Genomic DNA, 21,210 nt, shown 5'->3' on the forward strand with positions numbered 1-21,210 from the left:
TGGCCCCTAGCTGCCCTTCAGGTCTGGAATTGAACCCACACCTGTGGTTTCCAGCCAAACAAAATACAGGTATATGAATTGAACATTTACCTCAAGTAGATACACTCCTTGGAGAGAACAATCATGGCAGAAAGAAAGGCTGCTTATGCACTGGGAAACAGCTCAGGAGGCAGGAGTGTACGGAGGAATGGACACCGGGAAGAGGTAACTATGGGGAGGAAGTGGGAGGGGAGCTGTTGTATTGTGGTAAACTGCGGTCAATGATAGGAGACAAAGTATATGTAAACTGCTGTATGGAAAGTGAATTTGCTCTGTAAATCTTCACCCAAATCACAATAAAAATAAATAAATAAATAAAAAGAATGGCTAGACTTCGTCTCACCTACTTTGGTCACGTTGTCAGAAGGGACCATTCCTTGGAGAAGATATCATGCTTGGTAAAGTAGAGGGTCAGCAAAAAGTGGAAGACCCTCACTGAGATGCACTGACACTGTGGCTGCAACAATGGGCTCAAGTATAGCAAGGATTGTGAGGTTGGCACAGGACTGCTATACACAGCGTGCTATGAGTTGAAGCCAACTCGAAAGAACCTAAAAATTCTAGTAACTGTGAAAAAGAAAACAGGTGAATGAATTATTTCCTTAAGAAACATCTAAAAAGTGAAAGAAAATATGAAAATAATTGTTGAGGAAATTTATGGATTTCTCCAAGTTCAACCCCTGAAACATAGACATTTTCCTTAAAACTTTTAAGGAATAAATGATGAGTATATCATATTTTAACTTTGTGAGAATATAAAAAAGAAAATATCCCAAGTAAATTTTACAAAGTCAACAAGGCCATACAAAAAAGGTAACAGCAAAAAAATACTATAAAACAATCTTTATGAGAAAATCTTTCAGAAAACATTAGCAAATATTCAGCATGATATTAAAAATAAAAATAACCCAACATGTTCACATAAACTCTGTTCCAGAATAAAAGTAAAAAATCTATTCAGGCAACTCCTCAGGTTAACAGGTACTTGCATAAAACACAAAGAATGGTGATCATTGAAAACATGCCCAGAAATGCTGTAAACTTTAATAGATCACCATTTTTTATGAAAATGTAATAAACTGAGAGGCCCTTTCTGTAATAATGTGAAAAACACGTAAGCTCAAACTAACCCCCAATACAACAATGAAAACTAATGTACCACATGTTTTTCTAGTGATGTCTGAACCAGGTGAGGAGAAGCCCACCAGGAAGAAGCATCAGTTCCTTGGTTCAGGAAGGGGGAGCTAACTCAGTTTGTTTGGTGTAACCTCACCAACAACCCTGGTAAGTGCCTGCATATCAATGGCTCTCAAACTTTTTCAATACACCTTCATTCTCTTAAAAATATTGAGGATCCCAAAGAACTTTTGTTTTTATGCATTATACCAATTGATTCTACCACATGCAAAATTGAAACAGAAACCTTCTAAGTATTAGTTCATTTAAAAATAACAATGATAAACCCATTTCACATCAACATAAGTAGTATATTATTTATGAAAAATAATTACATTTTCTAAAAAAACAAAAATAGAAAAGTGGCATTCAATCTGCTGTGAGATGTTTTACAGAAAGCATATGAAAGAAAAACCAACCTTACACAGACACATACTTAGAGAAGGAAGGACCCACAGACACCCTGAAAGGGTCTCAGGGACCCCAGCAGTCCTCAGAGCACACACTGAGAACCACTGATGTATACATGCACTTGCTGTGTTTTTATATGCATATAAAGCAGTCTAGAAGGACACACATCTAACCTACAACTGATTTCACCTGTTTGAGACTTCTGTGCAGGGCTTCAAACTACTTTGAACTGGTTCTGTCATGGCCAACAAAGTGAAAAGGAATAAACCCAAATTTTTTAAATTTGGTTGATTTGGAATAACAACCAGAATGGGAAAAACTGTAAGTTGAAGCCCTGAAATGGGAGATGCAGAAAAGGCATAGTGAGCCCTTTTAGGAGCTTGATGGGTAAGAATGGATTACTGGCAGGACTGTGGAAGGCGACACTCATTCAAAGCAGTGCAGTCAGCCACCATCTCTGAGTGGGGTACCATTTCCGACTCTGTTGGACAAGAGGGACAGAGATTTAGTTGCTATGCAATATGTATGCTGCCCTTGTTTTCTAAGAGAAAGATTTCTCTTAGGTTTCGACGTGTAAGTTTTTTCCTATTCCAGTTATCACTCTGGTTCACTCAAATTTTAAAAATTTTAAAAAGTCAGGTCTATTCTGGTTTCACTTCCTCAGCCATGACTGAACCAGTCCTGCCTCTGTGTCATAAAATATTCAAAACAACCACATAGTACTTTTGGAACTAAAAATTCATCATGGGAATAAAAAAACAAAAAATAATTTTTACAAACAAGGAGCTGAGTCTAGCAACTTCTTGAGACTATTTCCTTAGGGAAGAAGAAGTCAGAGCTTTGCAGACTTCAGTGCCATCTGTCAGGTGTGTTTTAAAGACCATATCAGGGAGCTGCTGAGGCCTTCCCAGACAGCCCTCAGCCACCAACAGCAGCCTCCAAAGGGGTTCTCTGTGCCCACCACCCAAGCATCTGCTACCCTAGGGCCCTGGCCAGTGTGCCACCCTGGGGCTGTGGATGAAACCAGTGTTGCCATCATTCAAGGTAAGGTCATGACTTACTCTGCAGCCACCTCTCATGTCTCAGCTTCAGTTTTTCCTTCTTGGGCAAAATAACCTTTGTCTCTGCATCTGAGGACAGAGAACATGTGGAGATAAGTGAAAGTTTCCTGGAACAGAAAGGTGAGGCCCCTCCCCCACATGGAGCCTGGGAACAAGCAGGCAGCCCAATGCTGAGTGGGTACTACCCAGCATCAGGGTACTGGAGGTCCATGTGGGCCACATGCCGGAATGTCCCCTGATACCAATATTCCTCTGTAATAATGACCCCAGCCACCTACCACTTGCCTGTCCCAGACCTTCCAAGGTATGTGTGTTTACCAACAGGGAGGCCCCAGGTCAAGTCCTCCCTGCCCCATGGCCCCAGCTCTAGGCTGACTTGCGCCTGGGCTGCCATGTCACTAATGAGACAAAGAGGTCAGATTGCTCACAAGGAGACCACCTGGACCACAAAGAACAGAAGTGAGCCAGGCCGTGGCAGTGCAGTCTCTCAGGGATTGCTCTGAGTCTGCGTGTCCTCTAAGCTGCAGGCCAGGAGCCAGGCCCATCTGCCTGGCCCACTGTCTGGTCCTCATGATGCCTCAATGGTGTGTGCTGGGAGCACCTGGGAACCATAGCAAGGCCTGCTGAGGGCCAGGAGAGGCATTACCTGGACCTCTAAGAAGAGGAGTTCTGGAGACTCTGTCCAGGTCTCCGCTGGATACCTTCAAATACCAGGAAATGACCGTCTACGGGCCAGCCACAGGAGACACAGAGAATACATCTCAGCTCTCACTCAGCACCCAAGATCCACAGAACCCCTGCAGTGGTCCAGACTGGCCACCACCACCATGTATTTCCCTCCACATCTCATAACCCCCTGGACTCTCTTCTTCCCACTTACAAGTGGGTACTGGGGGAGGGGGAGGAAGCATCTACAACAGAATGGGATACTCCAGCTCTGAACCCTCACACAGCAGCCACACCTGGCTCACCCCAAACCTGTGGCCCACTGCAAACCACAACAGCAGTCTCCTTGGGGAGACTATTTCCCTTGGGGAGCACCTTTCTCTGCTCTGCCCTCAGCCAGATGGGTCCTTTGGTTGGAAGTGGCCTTCTGAAGCCCATGGTGGCAGTTTGGAGGGAACATGTGTGTTCCCAGCAGGTGGCAGGGATAGAACTGGACATGAGCATGAAAGAGAGGGAAGAAGGGGTTTTTGCATCCTGACAACCAGCCCCTCCAAGACTGTGATGAGCAAGGGCTCCTTCTAGAAGAAACAATAGCTCGATCCTTGGAAACATAAAATCACAAACACATCAGGCAGGGAAAGAGCCCTACCCAAGGGAGGGTGAGGTCATATGGGGGTACCACAATTCATGCCCCACAGCTACGCTTGAACCCCACAATGGCATGTCAAAGCACAGCATTGCACTCCTCCCTGCATAGGAGACCCATATTAGCAATGCTGTCCCCTCCTCTAGGAGCACATTATGCTCCCTACAGGCCTGTTCACTGAGGAGTTACAGAATGAAGTAGGTCTGGTAAAGTCAACACTAATCAACTTAGGAGCACTTACCAGATTTCATACAGGAACCCTATGAATCGGCCCCATTCTATAGATGAATAAATTGAGGCTTGGCAGCAGTTACCTTCTTAAAGTCATGGGACCTTCTGTGGGCAGGACAAGAATGAAGTAGACAGTGGGGTCCATGCAGCTCCCCTGCAGACAGGCCAACAGGTTTTGCTACTCCTCTGATTTCTCACCAAGTCTGGAGGTTTAGTCCAAAATAAACCATGAACCAAAATGCCAAGAGTACACGCACAGCTCCACACTGCAAGAGCGAGCATTTGGCCAGAGCCACTGTGGAGCGCCACATGTTCACTGGTGCCCGCAGGGTAGATGGCAGTGCCACACCAACACCTCCATCAGCACAGAGCCAAAGTTGGGTAAGCAAGACAGGGAGGGCCACCCTGCTTCCAAGAGTCAGGCCCCTAAGCAGGAAGATGGCCAGTACCCAGGGCATGCTCACACTGGACAGACACACTAGCATGTGCTGGTATAAAAACTTCACTGTTTTCTGCTCACAGGACTGGGAAGTGGTCAAGAGATGGACAAAGAAAGGTTAATCTGTGTTGGCAGAAACCACTATCTGGACACACAGAGATTCTGGCCCCAGGAGGACTCAGGCATGGCCAGTAGGTGTCCTAGCATTCTCAGTCAATGCCTCCCCTAAAGATGAGCGGAAAGTCTGGGTAAGTTGCTCTTAGGTGATACAGTGCTACCCCCGCTATTAGTTCTGCACAACAGAGATGGGTCAGTGGGGGACAGATGACAAAATAAACTATCTATAATTCTATAATTTATTATATAAATCTGGAGCAATTATCCTTGCTACTTTGGAATTCCCAGGAGCTCTGGTGGCACTGTGGTTAAAGCATTGGGCTGCTAACCAAAAGGTCAGCAGTTCAAACCCACCAGCCGCTCTGTAAGTGAAAGATGAACCAGCCTGTTTCCATAAAGATGTATAGCCTTGGAAACTCTATAGGGCAGTTTTACTCTGTCCCGTAGGATCACTATGAGTCAGAATCAATTCAGTGGCAGTGGCTTTGGCTTGCTGTTTTTTTTTTTTTTTTTTTTTAATTCCCACAATGATGGGGGAACTAGCTGGCTTATAAGCTGAGAACTGCAGTGTGGCTGAGTTTGCTGTGTCTTATGGGCTTACTTGATCCTCTGGGGGCAGTGATGCAGCTCCCAGGTGGCGGGAGCATGGGAACAGAAAAGCTTCGCTGAGGAGGGGAGAGCAGGCTCCACTGTCAACTCCACCACCTACTTAAGACAGGACGACAGGACATCAGGGCTGTGATGGTAGGGCCACAGGCTTAAATGAACAGAAAGCCTAGAAATGGAAGCCACTAGGTGCCAGGGAAGACAGCTACCTGACCAACTGACTGGAAGAGATCCATATTTGTACCCATTCCAAAGAAAGGTGATCCCACAGAATGTGGAAATTATAGAACAATATCATTAATATCACACGCAAGTAAGATCTTACTGAAGATAATTCAAAAACGTTTGCAGCAATATGTTGACAGAGAACTTCCAAAGGTGCAAGCTGGATTCAGAAGAGGATGTAGAACAAGGGATATCATAACTGCTGTCAGATATATCTTGGCTCAAGGAAAATACCAGAAAGATGTTTACTTGTTTTATTGACTATGCAAAGGCATTTGATTGTGTGGATCATGACAAATTATGGATAACATTGAGAAGAATGGGAATTCCCGAACACTTAATCGTACTCATGAGGAACCTGTACCTTGAACAGGAGGCTGTCATTACAACAGAACAAGGGGACATTACATGGTTTAAAATCAGGAAGGGAGTGCATCAGGGTTGTATCCTTTCCCCACACTTATTCAATCCACATGCTGAGCAAATAATCCGAGAAGCTGGACTATATGAAGAACATGGCATCAGGATTGGAGGAAGAATCATTAATAACCTGAGATACGCAGACGATACAACTTTGCTTGCTGAAAGTGAGGATGACTTGAGGTACTTACTGATGAAGGTTGAAGAATACAGTCTGCAGTATAGATTACGTCTCAATATAAAAAAAACAAAAATCCTCACAACTGGACCAATGAGCAGCACCACAATAAATGGAGAAAAGATTGAGGTTGTCAAAGAATTCACGTTGCTTGGTTCTACAATCGATGCCAATGGAAGTAGCAGTCAGGACATTAGACGACGTGTAGCATTGGGAAGGTCAACCGCGAAGAAACTGTTTCAAGTGCTGAGGAGCAAAGATGTCTCCTTGAGGACTAAGGTGTGCCTGACACAAGCCATGATATTTCCAATCGCCTCGTATGCATGTGAGAGCTGGACGATGAATAAGGAAGACCGAAGAAGAGTTGATGCTTTTGAGTTGTGGTGCTGGCGAAGAATGCTGAAAGTACCATGGACTGCTAAAAGAACTAACAGATCTGTCCTGGAGGAAGTGCACCCAAAATGCTCCTTGGAAGCGAGAATGGCCAGACTTCATCTCACCTACTTTGGTCATGTTGTCAGAAGGGACCATTCCCTGGAGAAGGATGTCATGCTTGGTAGGGTGGGGGGTCGACAAAAGAGGGGAAGGGCTTCAATGAGATGGATTGACACAGTGGCTGCAATGATGGGCTCAAGTATAGCAGGGATCATGGAGCTGGCACGGGATTGGGCAGTGTTTCGTTCTGCTGTGCATGGAGTCACTATGAGTCAGAAATGACTCAATGGCACCTAACAACAACAACAGGTACCAGGGGACAAGAGGGACACAGGAGGGCTAGTCCTAGGGGCTCTGTCTACCCACCTCCATTACAACCTCCAGTCTACTCTGAGAACAACCAGTTCAGGGCCAGCAGTCTCTTGGGCATCAGTTAAGGTTCCTGAGATAGCACAGCTAAAGTATAGGACACATTATACCCAGAACATGTTTTACAAGAGATGTGCTTCTTGTAGTTCATTTTTCCTTCATGCCCAATTCTCCTGGCTAATAAAACAGATCCATGCTGTCTAAAGGCAAAGAACAGAAATGAGTTCTGTCAAGAGAAAGGTACTAATCCTATAAGCCATTTCAGACCTTTCACTTCATGAACTGATGTAAAACCTCCCTGACCTGGACCCCAAGGGAGTTTCATCCCTGCCCAGGAGTCATGCACAGCTCCAGCACATGGTTGTGTGTGCCAGCACCTGCACAGTGCTGGGATGGCACACTTGGAGGTGACCCACCTTCCTCTCTACTCACCCTGAATTCTACAGAGTCCCCCAGGCTCTGCATGTCACTGGACAAGTGAGGGGAACTCAAAGGGCTATGTGGCAAAGCAAGCCAAGGTTTGGTGAGGTAGGTACCTGGGATCATGCTTAGCTTAGTCTGGAGGGGAGATCTGGCCACAGACCCTCCAATGCACCCCCCAGTGCACTGCCTGCCCAAGCACCCCCTGCCTAATACAACCCCCAGAAGAACCCCCACATTGCAGTGCCCACCCAATGCACCCAACATATCCCCTAGCATATTGCCTACCTATGTACTCCTCAGTGTACTGCCTTTCCAATGCAGCCCTAACACACCATTCCCCAATGCTTACCCTGTGCACTACCTGCCCGAGGCACCTCCCAGTGCACCCCCTGCCCAAGGTACTTGGTTGGCCACTGCAGGGAAAGGCAGCCCTTTGCAACCCAGGGGCAACCACTCAGACTGGTGTGGGTGAGGAAGCCATGGGGGCTGGGGAGATCTGCAGGTTTCGAAGACCAAGTGGGATGCTCATAGAGGGGGTATCTGAGGGAGCCCAGTAACTGGCACCTGCCCCCCGGGTTCTGAACTAGTAACAAGCAGAGACAATCTGGAGAATAGGTTCATATCTGGGACAACAAGCTCCCCAGTTCTGGACCCTGAACCCAGACAGACTCATCTCCTCTGTCAATCCAGGCAGTTTCAGCTGGGCTGACCCCTAGCAAGGGCAAGGAGGTAGCTGATCCAGACAGGGAGGAGGAGAAGGCAGGAGCATCCCTCCAAGCAGGGGAAAGACAGGCCCATTGGTCTCCAGAGACCTGGCCCAGAGGCCCAGGAGCAGTAGGACCTTATGTTTGGCTGAGTTCCAGGACTGTCCCTCTTTGTTGTTCCATAAATAGTAGTAAGGCACAGCAGGTCACCTTGGAGGCCATCCAGTCCAGCCCCAGGGGAGGAAAGGAAGGAGAGTAGCAACATGGGGACTGGTGGCAGGTCCTCCTGACCCAGGCCACTGGCATCATCATGCCAAGCTGCCCTCTCCCTTGTGATATCCCTACACAGACCTGTGCCCTAGCAACAGCCTCAGGCACTCTTTATGCTCTAGAGTGCTGGCTGCCCAGCCCATCACCTGCCATCTAGCCAGCACAGCTCCCACCTTCTCTAGGAGTGGGGGACAGACACACACTCAGTACATCCCTAATAAGAGAGGCTGGAAGTAAGATGCCGCTGTGCAGCAGTGAGAACATAAGTTTTAGAGCTCTGATTCTAAGTAGACACACTACCTAACCTGCCTGGGCCTCAGTGTTCTCATCTACAGAAAGGGCTGTATTGAGGGCTAAATAATCCTTTGCTCTTCATTCTCTTTATGGAAACCACACGTAACAAAACTGAGAAAAAAAAAGCTCAGTAAAGGCACTATCTCTCACTGCAGCAGCCATGCTCCTGCATGTGCACTGGCATACCTCTTCCCCCAAGTCCACCACTCACTCGTCAGGTGCTCCTAACTGCTAGACAATTTGGCTTCAAGGTGTTGGATGCTAAAGGATACAATTAATGGACTAATGTGTGACTTGTGTTTTAATGGGAAATAATCTGTATGTATGGCTTTTCTGTAAATACCATCAGGAATCAAGCTTTTCATTTCTTTTTTAAATGCATTTTATTGATATGTAATTTATATACAGTGAAATACACAAAATTAAAGTGACATGGGTCAATGCTTTTTTTTGCAGTGTTCCCTCCCCTCCCCTACCACCCCTGGCAACCAACAAAGAAAGTTTCCCTCCATATTTAACCTTTCCTTGACTCTCCACAACAACGAACTAATACTATATTTGTCCTTCTGTGATTGACTGATTTCACTCAGTATAATGTCCTCCAAATTCATCCATATTATGCAGTGTTTTGCAGACTCTACATCATTCTTAGTGTTGCATAGCATTCCATTATGTGTATGTACTATAGTTTGGTTCCGCTGATGGGCATGTAGGTTGTTTCCATCTTTTTGCTATTGTAAATAGTGCTGCAATGTGCATGAGTGTGTATATATCTGTTCCTGTGCTGGCTCTCACCTATCTAGGATATATACCTAGTAATGGGATTGCTAGGTCAAATGGCATCTCCAATTCTGGCTTTCTAAGGAATCGCCATACTGCTTTCCACAGTGGTTGTATTATTTTACAGTCCCCCCAGCAGTGTATGAGAGTCCCAATCTCTCCACATCCCTGCCAGCATTTGTTATTTTCTGTCTCATTGAACCTTGCCATCAGTGCTGGGGTGAGACAGTATCTCATTGTTGTTTTGATTTGCATCTCTCTGATGGCCAGTGATTGTGAGCATCTCTTCATGTATTAACTGGCCACCTGAATATCCTCCTTGGTGAAGTGTCTATTCATGTCATCTGCCCATTTTTCAATTGGATTCTTAATTCCTTTGCTGTTGAGGCATTGGAGTTTTCTATAAATCTTAGAAATAAGTCCCTTGCCAGATACGTAATTATCGGCAAATATGAACCTGTTGCTGTCATTTTTGTTATGGGCTTTTGTATGGTGTCGATTTCTTTGTTCCATGCAATTTACTATGCTGAGCTCATTTTGTTTATGAATCATGTTATCACTTCCTTCATTGCTATTGTTTTAGTATTTGCTAAATATTTGTGCTGGTCCTCTTTTTTATTTTGATGTGAAGGTTTATCATTTCTCTTTGAGGTTACCCTGTGATTTATAGTTTTCTTCCCAAGTTTAGAACAGTCCATTCTATCTTGCAATTGTCTTGACTTTCCTACCATCTAGAAGTTCTGTAACGACACAATTTTTTCCCTCCTTTTGGTTTGTAGTTGTCCTTATTAGTCAACTGATGTCTCTGGTTCCCTGTTTACAGTCTTGTAGGCCTATTTACTTTGGATACTTCCATAGCTGGGTTGGTTTCTGGGTTATATCATCATGTGTGTTAATGGTCAGTTGTTGTTGGCTGTTGTTGCTTCTTTGTCCCTTGAGCATCTCTTACAAGGTTAGTCTGGTTTTAATAAATTCTCTTAATTTCTGCTTATATGGGAATGCCCTAATTTCACCATCATATCTGAGAGACAGTTTTGCTGGGGACATAATTCTTGGTTGGAAATTTTTCTCTTTCAGGATTTTATATATACCATCCCATTGTCTTCTCACCTGTGTGGTTTCTGCCGAGAAATCTGATCTTAATCTTATCGGTTGCCCCTTGTTTTTCCCATGCTGCTCTCATGATTCTTTGTCTTTGGTTTTGGTAAGTTTGATGATGATATGTCTTGCTGATTTTCTTTTGGGGTCTGTGGTAGTTATGGTTGTGTGTCAACTTGGCTGGGCCTAGTTGAGTGGCTGGGCAGCTGGTGGTAGTTATTCCCCATGATGAGACTGGCAATCAGCTCCATGGTGGGATCTACCACAAGCAGCTGAGTAGCTGCCTTTGGGAATGTGGTCTGCTTCCTGTATTTAAGAAGAAGCCTTGGGAATGGTCTCTAGCCTTTGGCATGCTTGGACCCTGCATGCAGCCGTGTCGTTGCTCAGTAGCCTGCTATGCTTTGCCCACCTTGGGACTTACAGTGGACTTAAGTTAATCACCTGCCTGTGGATTGGTAACATCGAGACTGTGCCTTTTTACTTGTCAACCTTGGGGCTTCTCAGCCTCAGCAGCCAGCAGCTGTCTGAGTGAAGAAATGCCTCTAGCTCCAGTGGGCTGGGAGCAGGAGGCAGAACTGGACCCCAAGGTTGAGGGGCTTTCACCCAGCCCCTAGAGCCTGGCACTTTGAACTTGAACTTAAAGCCTCCAAATTGTAAGAATAAACTCCTGTTTGTTAAGACCATCTCATTTGTGGTATATTCTTGTCAGAGTGGCACTAGGTAACCAGAACAGGGTCTATCCTGTTTGGAGTTAGTTGGACTTCCTGAATGGATATATTCTCATCTTTCATCATACCAGGAAAATTCTCTTCCAACAAATTTTGAATAATTTTCTCTGTGGTTTTATTTGTCTCTTCCTGTTCGGGAATTCCAATTGTAAGTAGGTTACTCCTTTTGATGGTGTCCCACATGAACCTTAAGCTTTCTTCATTTTGCTTTGATCTTTTTTCTGATTTATCCCTTTTCAAAGAAGTGTTCAGGTATTTACCTTCAATCTTCCTAATCCTGCCTTCCATCGATTCAATTCTGCTCCTTTGTCCATTCAATGTCTTATCTATTTCTGAAAATTTAGTATTAACATTCTGGATTTGTGTGTGTAGATTTTTGTATCATTTCAAATTTTTCATTTATTTTGTCATTTTGTTCTTGTATTATCTTCTGAAATTGTTGTAGGGTCTTCTCTGTGTTTTTCTCAATTTTGTCAGTGTTTTCCTTGATCTGTCTCTCAGTTAGTTGAAGATACCTAAATATAACTCTTTTGAATTCCTTATCAGGAGTTCCAATGCTTTGACTTCCTCAAGGATGTGTTTTGGGTCTGTATCCTTGTCCCTTGTTTCTCCTCTGTCTTGCTTCTTTGTGTGGACTGTGATGCTCTGTTGTCTACGAGGCATTGTGACATTTTTGTGTTTATATTTAATTGGTGATTGTATGTTGGAGTGACTTGCCCACGATTTTCATTTTCTTTGTTTTGTTTGTATGTTATCTATGCAACCAGGGTACTGTGCTTTGCTCCTCTATTCACTAGTTGACACTTATACACTCATCACCTGTCTCCTTTCCTGTTGTCAGCCTCTTTTATGTCCCTGCCGACCTTGGCAAACAGAGCCTATTCTTAGGTCCCTGGAATCCAAATGAGAATGCTATCATTTTAAAATCCAAAATGGTTGCCACTTGTAAAGATTCAAAATGGCTGCACCCTCGGTCACTTTAAATATCCAAAATGGCTGCGCCCTCCAGACAACGGAAAGTCAGCAGCCCAGGTTGTTTCCCTCATTGCTGTTTTCCTTCCTAGTTTTAGGTCATCAGTGCAGTCATCCCTATAACCTTTGGTGACCTCAGCTGATCTGCAGGGCAATTCTCAGGTCCCAACACCACTTGGAAATATTCAGGCATTCGGTCCTGTCAGAATAGCTGACAGTCCACTGCTCCAACCATCTCCATACTCACTGTTTTCACTCAGGTTTTTCCACTAGTTGGTGCCTAATCCACTTTTGTATAGTTCCTTTCAAAGCTCAGGGCTCCAGGATTATCTTCTGTATCTCCATCAGCTGGTTTTTCTTTTCTTTGTTGCAGAGGGTCTGTGTCACTTGTCTGCCTATTCCTCCATCTCACCGGAAGTTGCAAGCTTTTCATTTCATCATGAGAGCTCTACATATTGTCTCACCACAGGTAATAAGAGGTAACTGCACATTACATAACTGCTTAATGTAAGCTTGTAAGAACTTAGGTGACAAGACCATGGCAGTCTCACAACATTAACACTCTCATCTTGATGCTCTTATCCTTGTAAACATAATCTGAAAAGAAGTTATGGGGCTGAACATTTGGGGAAAAAACAAAGCTGGAATCTTTCACCTCATTTTATACACCAAAACAAGGTCTTGATTGCTTAAATACAAGATGAAAAATGAAACCATGAAAGTACTACCAAAAAAGAGAAGAGTTACCAAAGTAAGTAGAACACAGAAAACATAAACTTTAAGACCTCTTGCAGGGAAAACAATTACACGAACAAACTCAAAAGGAACCACCAATGAAAGGAAACAGCTGTAACACACAGAACAGAAACTAGGAGCTTCCTACCTACGTAAAGAGCTCTTTCAAATCAATAAGAAAAAGACAAACAACCTAATAAAAAACTAGGAACAGGGTGCAGATGGGCAGCATCCAGACAAACAAAGGCCAAGCCACAGAGACATGCACACCTCACACACCAGACACTATGCTCCTATTTGCACAAGCAGGAGACCCTCTAGGTGGCTGCACAGCCAGGTACCTTCATGGACTATTGGCATCATTCTCATAGGCAGAGTCTTCAGAAGCAATCTGGCAATGTGGCTTATCAACACATTAAATATTGGTATGCCTGACTCAGTACTCCCACCACTAAGGCTCACCTCCATGCACATTTACACACACTCAGAGATGTGCATGCAAGGGCCATCCCTGGCATGCACAAAAAAACTCAACACCTTAGAAAAGAATGGGTCATTGGGCTGATGGGAGATGCTCTCCAAGGATGGAGTGGCATAGAGAGGGGAGGTGCCCCCGCTGTGCAGAGAACTGATGGGCAGACATAGTGAGGTCTGGATAGGGCTGTCTCAAACAACTCTCTCCAAAGTCAAGGTTTCTCACAGCATCATGGCCCCAACTCCCAATTGAGCAATGAAAAGCAGTGTCCATGAGCCCTGGGAAGACAGTGCAGCTTTGCCTATGGGCAGTCATTGGCAAATGTACATTCCAGAAGGTGTGTCTAGCACCAAGGCAGGAGAGAAGCAGCCAGACAAAGGCAGGTTCAGGCTGCATGAGACCAGCCCAGCCAGGATAGACCCTCACTTGGAAGATCCCTGTGGTGGTTAAGTTTGTATGTCAACTAGGCTAGACCTGGTTGAGTGGCTGGGCAGCTGGTGGTAGTTATTCCCCATGATGAGACTGCCAATCAGCTCCATGGTGGGACCCACCACAAGCAGCTGAGTAGTGCTTTGGGGATGTGGTCTGCTTCCCAAATATAAGAAACAGCTTTGGGAATGGTCTCAAGCATGTGGCACGCTTGAACCCTGCATATAGCCGTGTCATTGTTCAGCAGCCTGCAGTGCTCTGCCAACCTTGAGACTTCCAATGGACTTGAATAAATTGCCTGCCGTGTGGTCTGGTAACATCAGGACTGTACCTTTTTACTTGTCAACCTTGGGCTTGTCAGTCTCCGCAGCCAGCAGCTGTCTGAGTGAAGAAATGCCTCTAGCTCCAGTGGGCCAGGAGCAGGAGGCAGAGCTGAAGCCAAAGTTGAAGGGCTTTAACCCAACCCCTAGAGCCTGGCACTTTGAACTCGGACTTAAAGCCTCTAAACTGTAAGAGAATAAACTCTTTGTTTGTTCAAGCCATCCCATTTATGGTATATTCTTGTCAGAGTGGCACTAGGTAACCAAGACAACCCCCAATGACAACACCTCGAGTTCGCCCAGAAAGAGGGAAACCTCCAGGTGAATCTGCTTGTGTTGTGGATGAAAAGTTTCCGGGGCAGAGCAGGGAAGAGGGAGAAATGGGGGACAAAGGGGATGTTCCACAAATGGCCAGTCCCAAAACCATGCTGCTGCCACTGGGCACAGACCAGGCCAGCCATTTTGCAGATGTGGGCTGCTTATCTGCAACTGGTCACTGATCCACCCACTGCCTGTCTCTGCCCTGAGTGCCACAGTAAACCAAAAGGGAACAAGATGGATGAAGAGACAAGATAGGCCCTTGGGAGCTCTTGTCCTACTCCTGCAGGTGGCAGGGACTATGTGAACTAGTGCACGCAGCACGGTATTTCTCTACAATGCCAGAGAACTAAGGGATGGCTGGCTGAGGATATGCCAGAAAACTGTTTGTAAAACAAACTAAATAAAAGCATCCAGGTTTTCAGCAGGAGTGGGGGTTCACCCCTGGGCTAGCATGCACTCAGGTGTAGCAGGTGGACATAGTACCCCTCAAGAGAGAGCTTCAGAGTACAGTCAGTGCCCCCTGAGCATTTGCTCTGCTCCCACTGAGCACACAAGGCCAGTCGTGACTGACACTGAACTGAGAAGCTAAAAGGTCACACACTGGGGCGGGGGGAAGCAAGCGGGACTGCCTGTGATGTCTTTAGGGGCCTGAGGATCTATCCCAGACCCCTAACACCATCATCATCTGCTTAGTGGGCTTAGTGAATAACCAGGGAGGTGCTAGGTGTGATATGACACCCAACACTGTCACTACCTGCCATGCAGTAGGCTGCCTGGTTTCAAAAGGTGGCTTACTTACAAAAGGCGGCTTACTTACAAAAGGCATGGTCAAGGAATTATCCCATGTTAGTTAAAAACAGTAATAATAAAGTGACAAGAATGTACATGAAAAAGAACCTGAATGCATGTGAGCACGCACACAAGTACATGGACTGCGGCTATCCACCAAGATTATAGCTTCAGGGGATTTTTTCCCTCTGATTTTCTGTTTTCCGTTCCTTCATTATTTATGTAGCATCTCTATAGTTAACAAAACCAAATCTGTTGCTGTAGAGTGGAATCTGACTCACAGTGACCCTATAGGGCACCGGAGAACGGCCCCATAGGGTTTCCAAGGCTGTACATCTTTATGGAAACAGATTGCCATATTCTTCTCCCACAAAGCAGCTAGTAGATTTGTACCTCCAACTTTCTGGTTAACAACCAAGAACTCTGTAGTTAGGTGGCCATAAAAACAAAAACCCCAGATATATAAAAACTTGAGAATAAACTGCCCTAATCAGAGACAATATCCTGGAGGAAAACTGGTAAAATTATTTACCAAATAGGCCACAACAGTATTTTCTAAAACATACACATACACATACAACATACACACATACACCAACTAGGTTTCATTACCCAAAACACCAGTTTTGTGAGAACTCTCAGAAACCCCAAGCTACCTGCACTCAAAGGACAGATTCCTACCTCATAGGGCTACTTTCCAACATAAAGACACCCTACAGTGTTGGCCAAATGGCCAGTTTACAATGACTGGAGAGGGCTAACAGGGAGGAAATCAAGGAAGGCTGAGGGGCCAGGACTGACCAGACCTGGGAGAGAGCTGAAGGGAGGGGCAGGTGGGTTCACTCCTTTGGAAACAGTCCTGGCACCTTGAAGAATGGTCTCCACTACCCACCCCAGGCAGGGTGCTCCCTCCTGGACCTCAGAAGAGTGTCAGCCAAACCCACAAGCTTAATGGGGAAGGAGCTAGGGCTGCATGTGCTGAACCCCTGTCAAGCACTAGCCCTTTCTTCTACAAGTTGATGGCCTGTTCCAGCTTCCAGTATAACAGGAGGACGCTCACTGATCGCTTTTAATAAGATTTGCTCCTCCCACCCCTCTTCCTGCTGGTCTCATCTCTATCTCCAAACCATCTTCCTGGGTGCCTGACTCTTGCAGGTTAGAACTGTGGGAGCAGGGGCCCTCTCATAGTGGACCTCAAGTTCCAGGTAGCTCCCATGTTATAGTTTAACCAATGAGGGCAATCTGAGTACCATTTTCTAGAGCACTTTGCAGACCCACTTAACACCTGCTTGAGCACTCCACCACAGGGCTTAATACAGCAGGATGACTATGACACCAGTGCTCAGGACCTGTCAGTCCCAAGATGGCATCTGCTGGACAAGGACCAGGCAGCGTCATTCAAACACTGTCCCCGTGCACCCCCACCTTCTATTTGAACACCTCAGCCCGCGCTTCTCCAGGCCTCTGGCCCCAGCTGCCAATGACGTGAGCCTCGGTGGGGTGCTGCAGTAGCGCCACAAACAGCAGAAATACGCTGGAAGCCTGAAATAGCTCCCAGCCAACAGCCCAAAATGCTGGCTTAGAAATAGAGGGTTAGAAATAGCAGCCAACACACATAGATGATGCCTCTCTACCACCTCCAGCAGACTGTCCATGGCACAAGACTCAGATGTGCTCAGGGAGCAGCACCCCCAGGGGTCGTATGACCTTCAGAAGGATAGTTCTGTCACACCTCTTACTTCAGAGTTGTGGAGGGGTAGAATCTTTCAAAGAGGCATCTTAAAAAACAAACAGTCCCTAACTATACTCACTGTCACTCCAAACTTAGGACCTTCCACATCTACATAGAGCTTGGACTCCCAGGACCTTTTCACAGGACCAAGACAGAGCAAAGCCCAGAGCTCCAGCCCATCATCCCACAAGGCTGAGCCTGAAAGAGATGCTCCTCTACTGCCCTCTACTGAGCAGCCCCTGCTTATACTACACAGGGCCAGGTTCTAGGATGAAACCCTGGTGGGGACTGGACCCTTAGCAACACAGGATCCATGCCCCACTGGCCTGTTTCACTGACCCCTGCAGCTGGTCCACAAGCAGATACACAGGGAGCTCACTCTGCTGGGCGTGAGAAGGGGGGGGCGGAGGTACAAGCACTTGGGAACCAGGTTTATGGTGACCAAGAGAGCCAGGCACATGTGCCCATTGTCCCTGTAGTGCCATCCTCACCTCACCTCAGCCTCAGTCCCCTCCACTCACCACTGCCCTTTCCCAGTCTGCCTCTCACAAAGCCACAACCCTCTAATGCACCCATCTGCATGGCACTCATGCCAAAAGAGCCACCTACAGGGATCAGCGCAGGAGACCCTAAATAGAGTGGGAGAATAATATGGAAAAAAACTCAAAATCATGAAAAAAAGACCAGGTTTGCTGGTCTGATAGAACTTGGTGAGACCACTGAGACTATGGCCCCTAGCTACCCTTCAGGTCTAGAATTGAACTCACTCCTGTGGCTTCCAGCCAAGCAAAAGACAGGCACATTAGGTAAACATTTACATCAGGGAGATACACCACTTGGAGTGATCAATCATGGGAGAACAGAAGGGCAGTGTTTGCACAGGCAGATGGGGGAGGGGGGTCAGGAGCATATGGGAGGGAAGGACAGGGAAATGGTAACTACAGGGACAAAGTGGGAAGGGAGCTGTAACATTGTGGAGAACTGGCAGTCAATGTCATAAGACAAAATGTGTATGAACTGCTGTATGGAAAATGAATTTGTTCTGTAAACTTTCACCCAAATCACAATAAAAATTAAAAACAAAAAAGTGCCACCTCCACATGTGGGTTCCCCATTATCCAGAACTACACATCCTTGGTGTTAAGTTCTTATCACCTTTCCTCTTCATGCTTGTCTCTCAAATATAGGTCCATTAGAAGAGTTCCTGGATGATCCTCAGAAGTTTGCCAAAGTCATTGATGGCCATCCTGGGCAGAAGAAGGTAGGCCTACCCTGAGCTGGCCCTATGGCCCCACTAATGCCTCTGCAGATGCTTGGACCCAGTCTCTTGCATTGATCCCAGCTTCCCTAGGAGCAACTGCACTCCCTTACCAGGCCTGCCCTCCCACCAGCCCAGGGGCCCCATCCTACCCTCAGCTCAAGGTTCAAGTCCCAGCTGGTACTGCCTCACTTAGGTCAGTGGACCACACACTGGTCCAACACTCCAGTTTTGTGTCTCAGAACAGAGCTGACTTATTTCCTGCCACCTTCTGGTATAAAGGAATGTAGAACTAGAAAGAGAACTCTCAGACATGCTCTCTGGACATCTCTGAGTATAACAGTGCTAAGGACCAGTTTTGTGCCCTGGCAGACAAAGGACAAAGCAGTCAGAAGGCTGCTGGCTGCCTCACTGAGCACAGTCCGCCAGACCAGTGTGTCACGTACTGTGTGTAAAGGAGGGGGACACAGAGGTCCTTGGTGTGACACTGCACCTGACACAAAGCCCTAAACTCCTTGCCCAAGGAGTAGAGATAGCTCATACTACAGGCCCAGAGCCCAGCAGGCCCTGTCCTAAGACAAAAATGAAGTTTGCTAAGTGGAGGAGGAATTGTTGATTGCAGGATAGGGAGCTATGGTTGAAACAGAAATGAAGTCAAGACCTCGAAGGCACCAAGTGGCCCTGTTCTATCCTCACAGAGCACCCTCCCATCTTCACATTGCACAGAGTCCCTGCCTGCCACCAGGTGGCCTGTAGGGGACCCTGGGGGTCCCCACTGGAAGCTGAGTCCCTGCAGGGGCAAGGCAAGAGGATAGAAGGGTAGTATGTATATGGATGCCAGCTCCTGGCCAGGCTCCCAGAGGCTCAGTGTGAGATACATGGGAAAGATACCACCACCAAAGTGCCTCAGGGAAATATAGCCCTCCACTCACCGTAGGCCTGCAGGGGTGAACACACACAACGGGGGCCTTCGGTGGGATAGACCCGCAACCCTGTGAGGCTCTTTCTTACACAGGCACCTGGCCAGGGATCTGGAGATTACTTATATTTCTAAATCGGCCCAAAGTACAGCTATCTGCCATCAGCGAGGACAGCAAGGACAGCCGCCCCTCCTGGGAAGTGACTCATCTGCTAATCTGAGCAGATAGGCGCTCCATAGGCAAGGGACGTTGCTTTCCGCACGAGCTGCACCACTCCAGCTACCACCCCAACACAGACCCACAGGGGCCAAAGACTTGTCCTACTAGCCATATCAGGGACACCAGGCCAATTAGGGGCCCAGTCTGACAACACCCAAAAAATAACAGCAAGGGGTGCAAGGACAAACACCAGCAGAGGAAAAACCTTAGGCCCTGGCCCGTGCTCTCGACCAGGCAGGTCTGTCCACGCATAAGGGCTGAATACCTGAGGGTCAAATGCAGCTCCCTTAGAGGCCTGGTACCTCTGTCTGTGCCCTGGCTGCCCAGCCACTCTGGCCCATCCCACTGCAGGGGGCAGGGGAAGAGACCAGTTCCAGACCCTATCCCCACTGGCCCTGTATGAAGTCCCAGTCACCTATGTCCAAGCCTCCAAGCCAGAGCTCTCCTAGGAAGGAGGCAGCCACACACCAAGCCCCTGGCCAAGAGCCACAGCCCAGGGCACAGTGGGCAGGGGCACTAAATGACAAGGACAGCACATGAAGCGGGGAGGGGGTCTGAACCACAGACACAGCTGTACTCCACCAGGGCCAGCTGAGAGGAGTCTTGGGGACCCCCACAGGGACAACAGTGGCTGAAGCCACACTTTGCATCGAACTCCAGAGTACACACTCAAGGCAGGAGGCCCCTGACCAAGAGCTTATACTCACACTTCTTCCATACCCAAAAACCAAGTCCCTCACCCTCAGAGCTAAAACAGATCCAGTCGCTGGTTACTTCCAGTGGCAAGTGAGGAAGCCCACATTTGTCAGTGAGCCACTGATATAGCCTTTGAGTGCAGGGTCTGTCTGATAGGGAACTAGAACCCTTTTTAAAGTTTTTATACACAAGTAAAGGCATTAAGTTAAAAAAAAAAAAAATCATTATCTAGAAAGGTACCTTAGGAAGCAGTGAGTTTATATCAATAGGGGAAGAACAACTCAGAAAAGGAGGGTGAGAATGGCTGCACAACTCAAAGACTGTAATTGTCACTGAATTATATATGTAGAAACTGTTGAATTGGTATATATTTTGCTGTGTATATTCTCAAGAACAACAACAAAACAGATTTTAAAAAATCATTATCAAGTTCCGGCAAGATGGCAGACTAGGCAGAAGGACTGCACAGACCCTCTTCAACAAAGAAAAGGGAAACCAATTAACACAAACACAGAAGATAAACGTGGACCCCTGAGCCTTGAAGGGTAGGATACAGAATTGGACTAAACCCCAATTAGCAGAAGAATTTGCATGAAAATACCAAAAAAAGGAGACATACGGAGCTGCGGTCGGACAGCGAACGGAGTGACCCGGACAGTACAAGCGGCTCGGAGATCCCCGACTGGTGGTAGGACCTAAGAATTAACCTAAAAATCACCCAGCTAGCCAGGGACTGCGCGGACTATGCACCGTGGCTGGGGAACAAGGAGAGAAGCAAGCCCAAGGACACTCGGGGCCTGCAAGACTGACAAGGTACGACATTCTTCTTGTTACTACACCCTATCCCTGCTTGGTGAAAGGAGGTGTGGCCATCCCTACTCCCAACTACCTTCTGGGCCCACAGGAACTCCATCACAGTTGGTGTGCTCAGACGGGAGCCTGGGTGCCCTACCTAGTCATCCACCGATTTTTTTTTTTTTTGCTTTTTTGCTTTCTTTTTCCTGGTGATTACTTTGCTTGTATTTGTC

General features: G+C 46.7%; 1 protein-coding gene across 1 annotated transcript in view; it reads right to left on the bottom strand.

The window, feature by feature from the left end:
• The window catches only part of SLX9 (SLX9 ribosome biogenesis factor), a 74,806-nt gene that overhangs the window by 25,389 nt on the left and 28,207 nt on the right, over positions 1–21,210 (bottom strand). Inside the window, exon 3 of the mRNA XM_042782021.1 lies at positions 2,688–2,756. Coding sequence (XP_042637955.1) covers positions 2,688–2,756 — 69 coding nt within the window. The remainder of the gene's footprint in view (positions 1–2,687; positions 2,757–21,210) is intronic.

The sequence above is a fragment of the Orycteropus afer genome, unplaced genomic scaffold, assembly GCF_000298275.1.
Source record: "Orycteropus afer afer isolate SDZICR_OR568_19922 unplaced genomic scaffold, OryAfe1.0 scaffold00219, whole genome shotgun sequence".
Classification (NCBI taxonomy): domain Eukaryota; kingdom Metazoa; phylum Chordata; class Mammalia; order Tubulidentata; family Orycteropodidae; genus Orycteropus; species Orycteropus afer.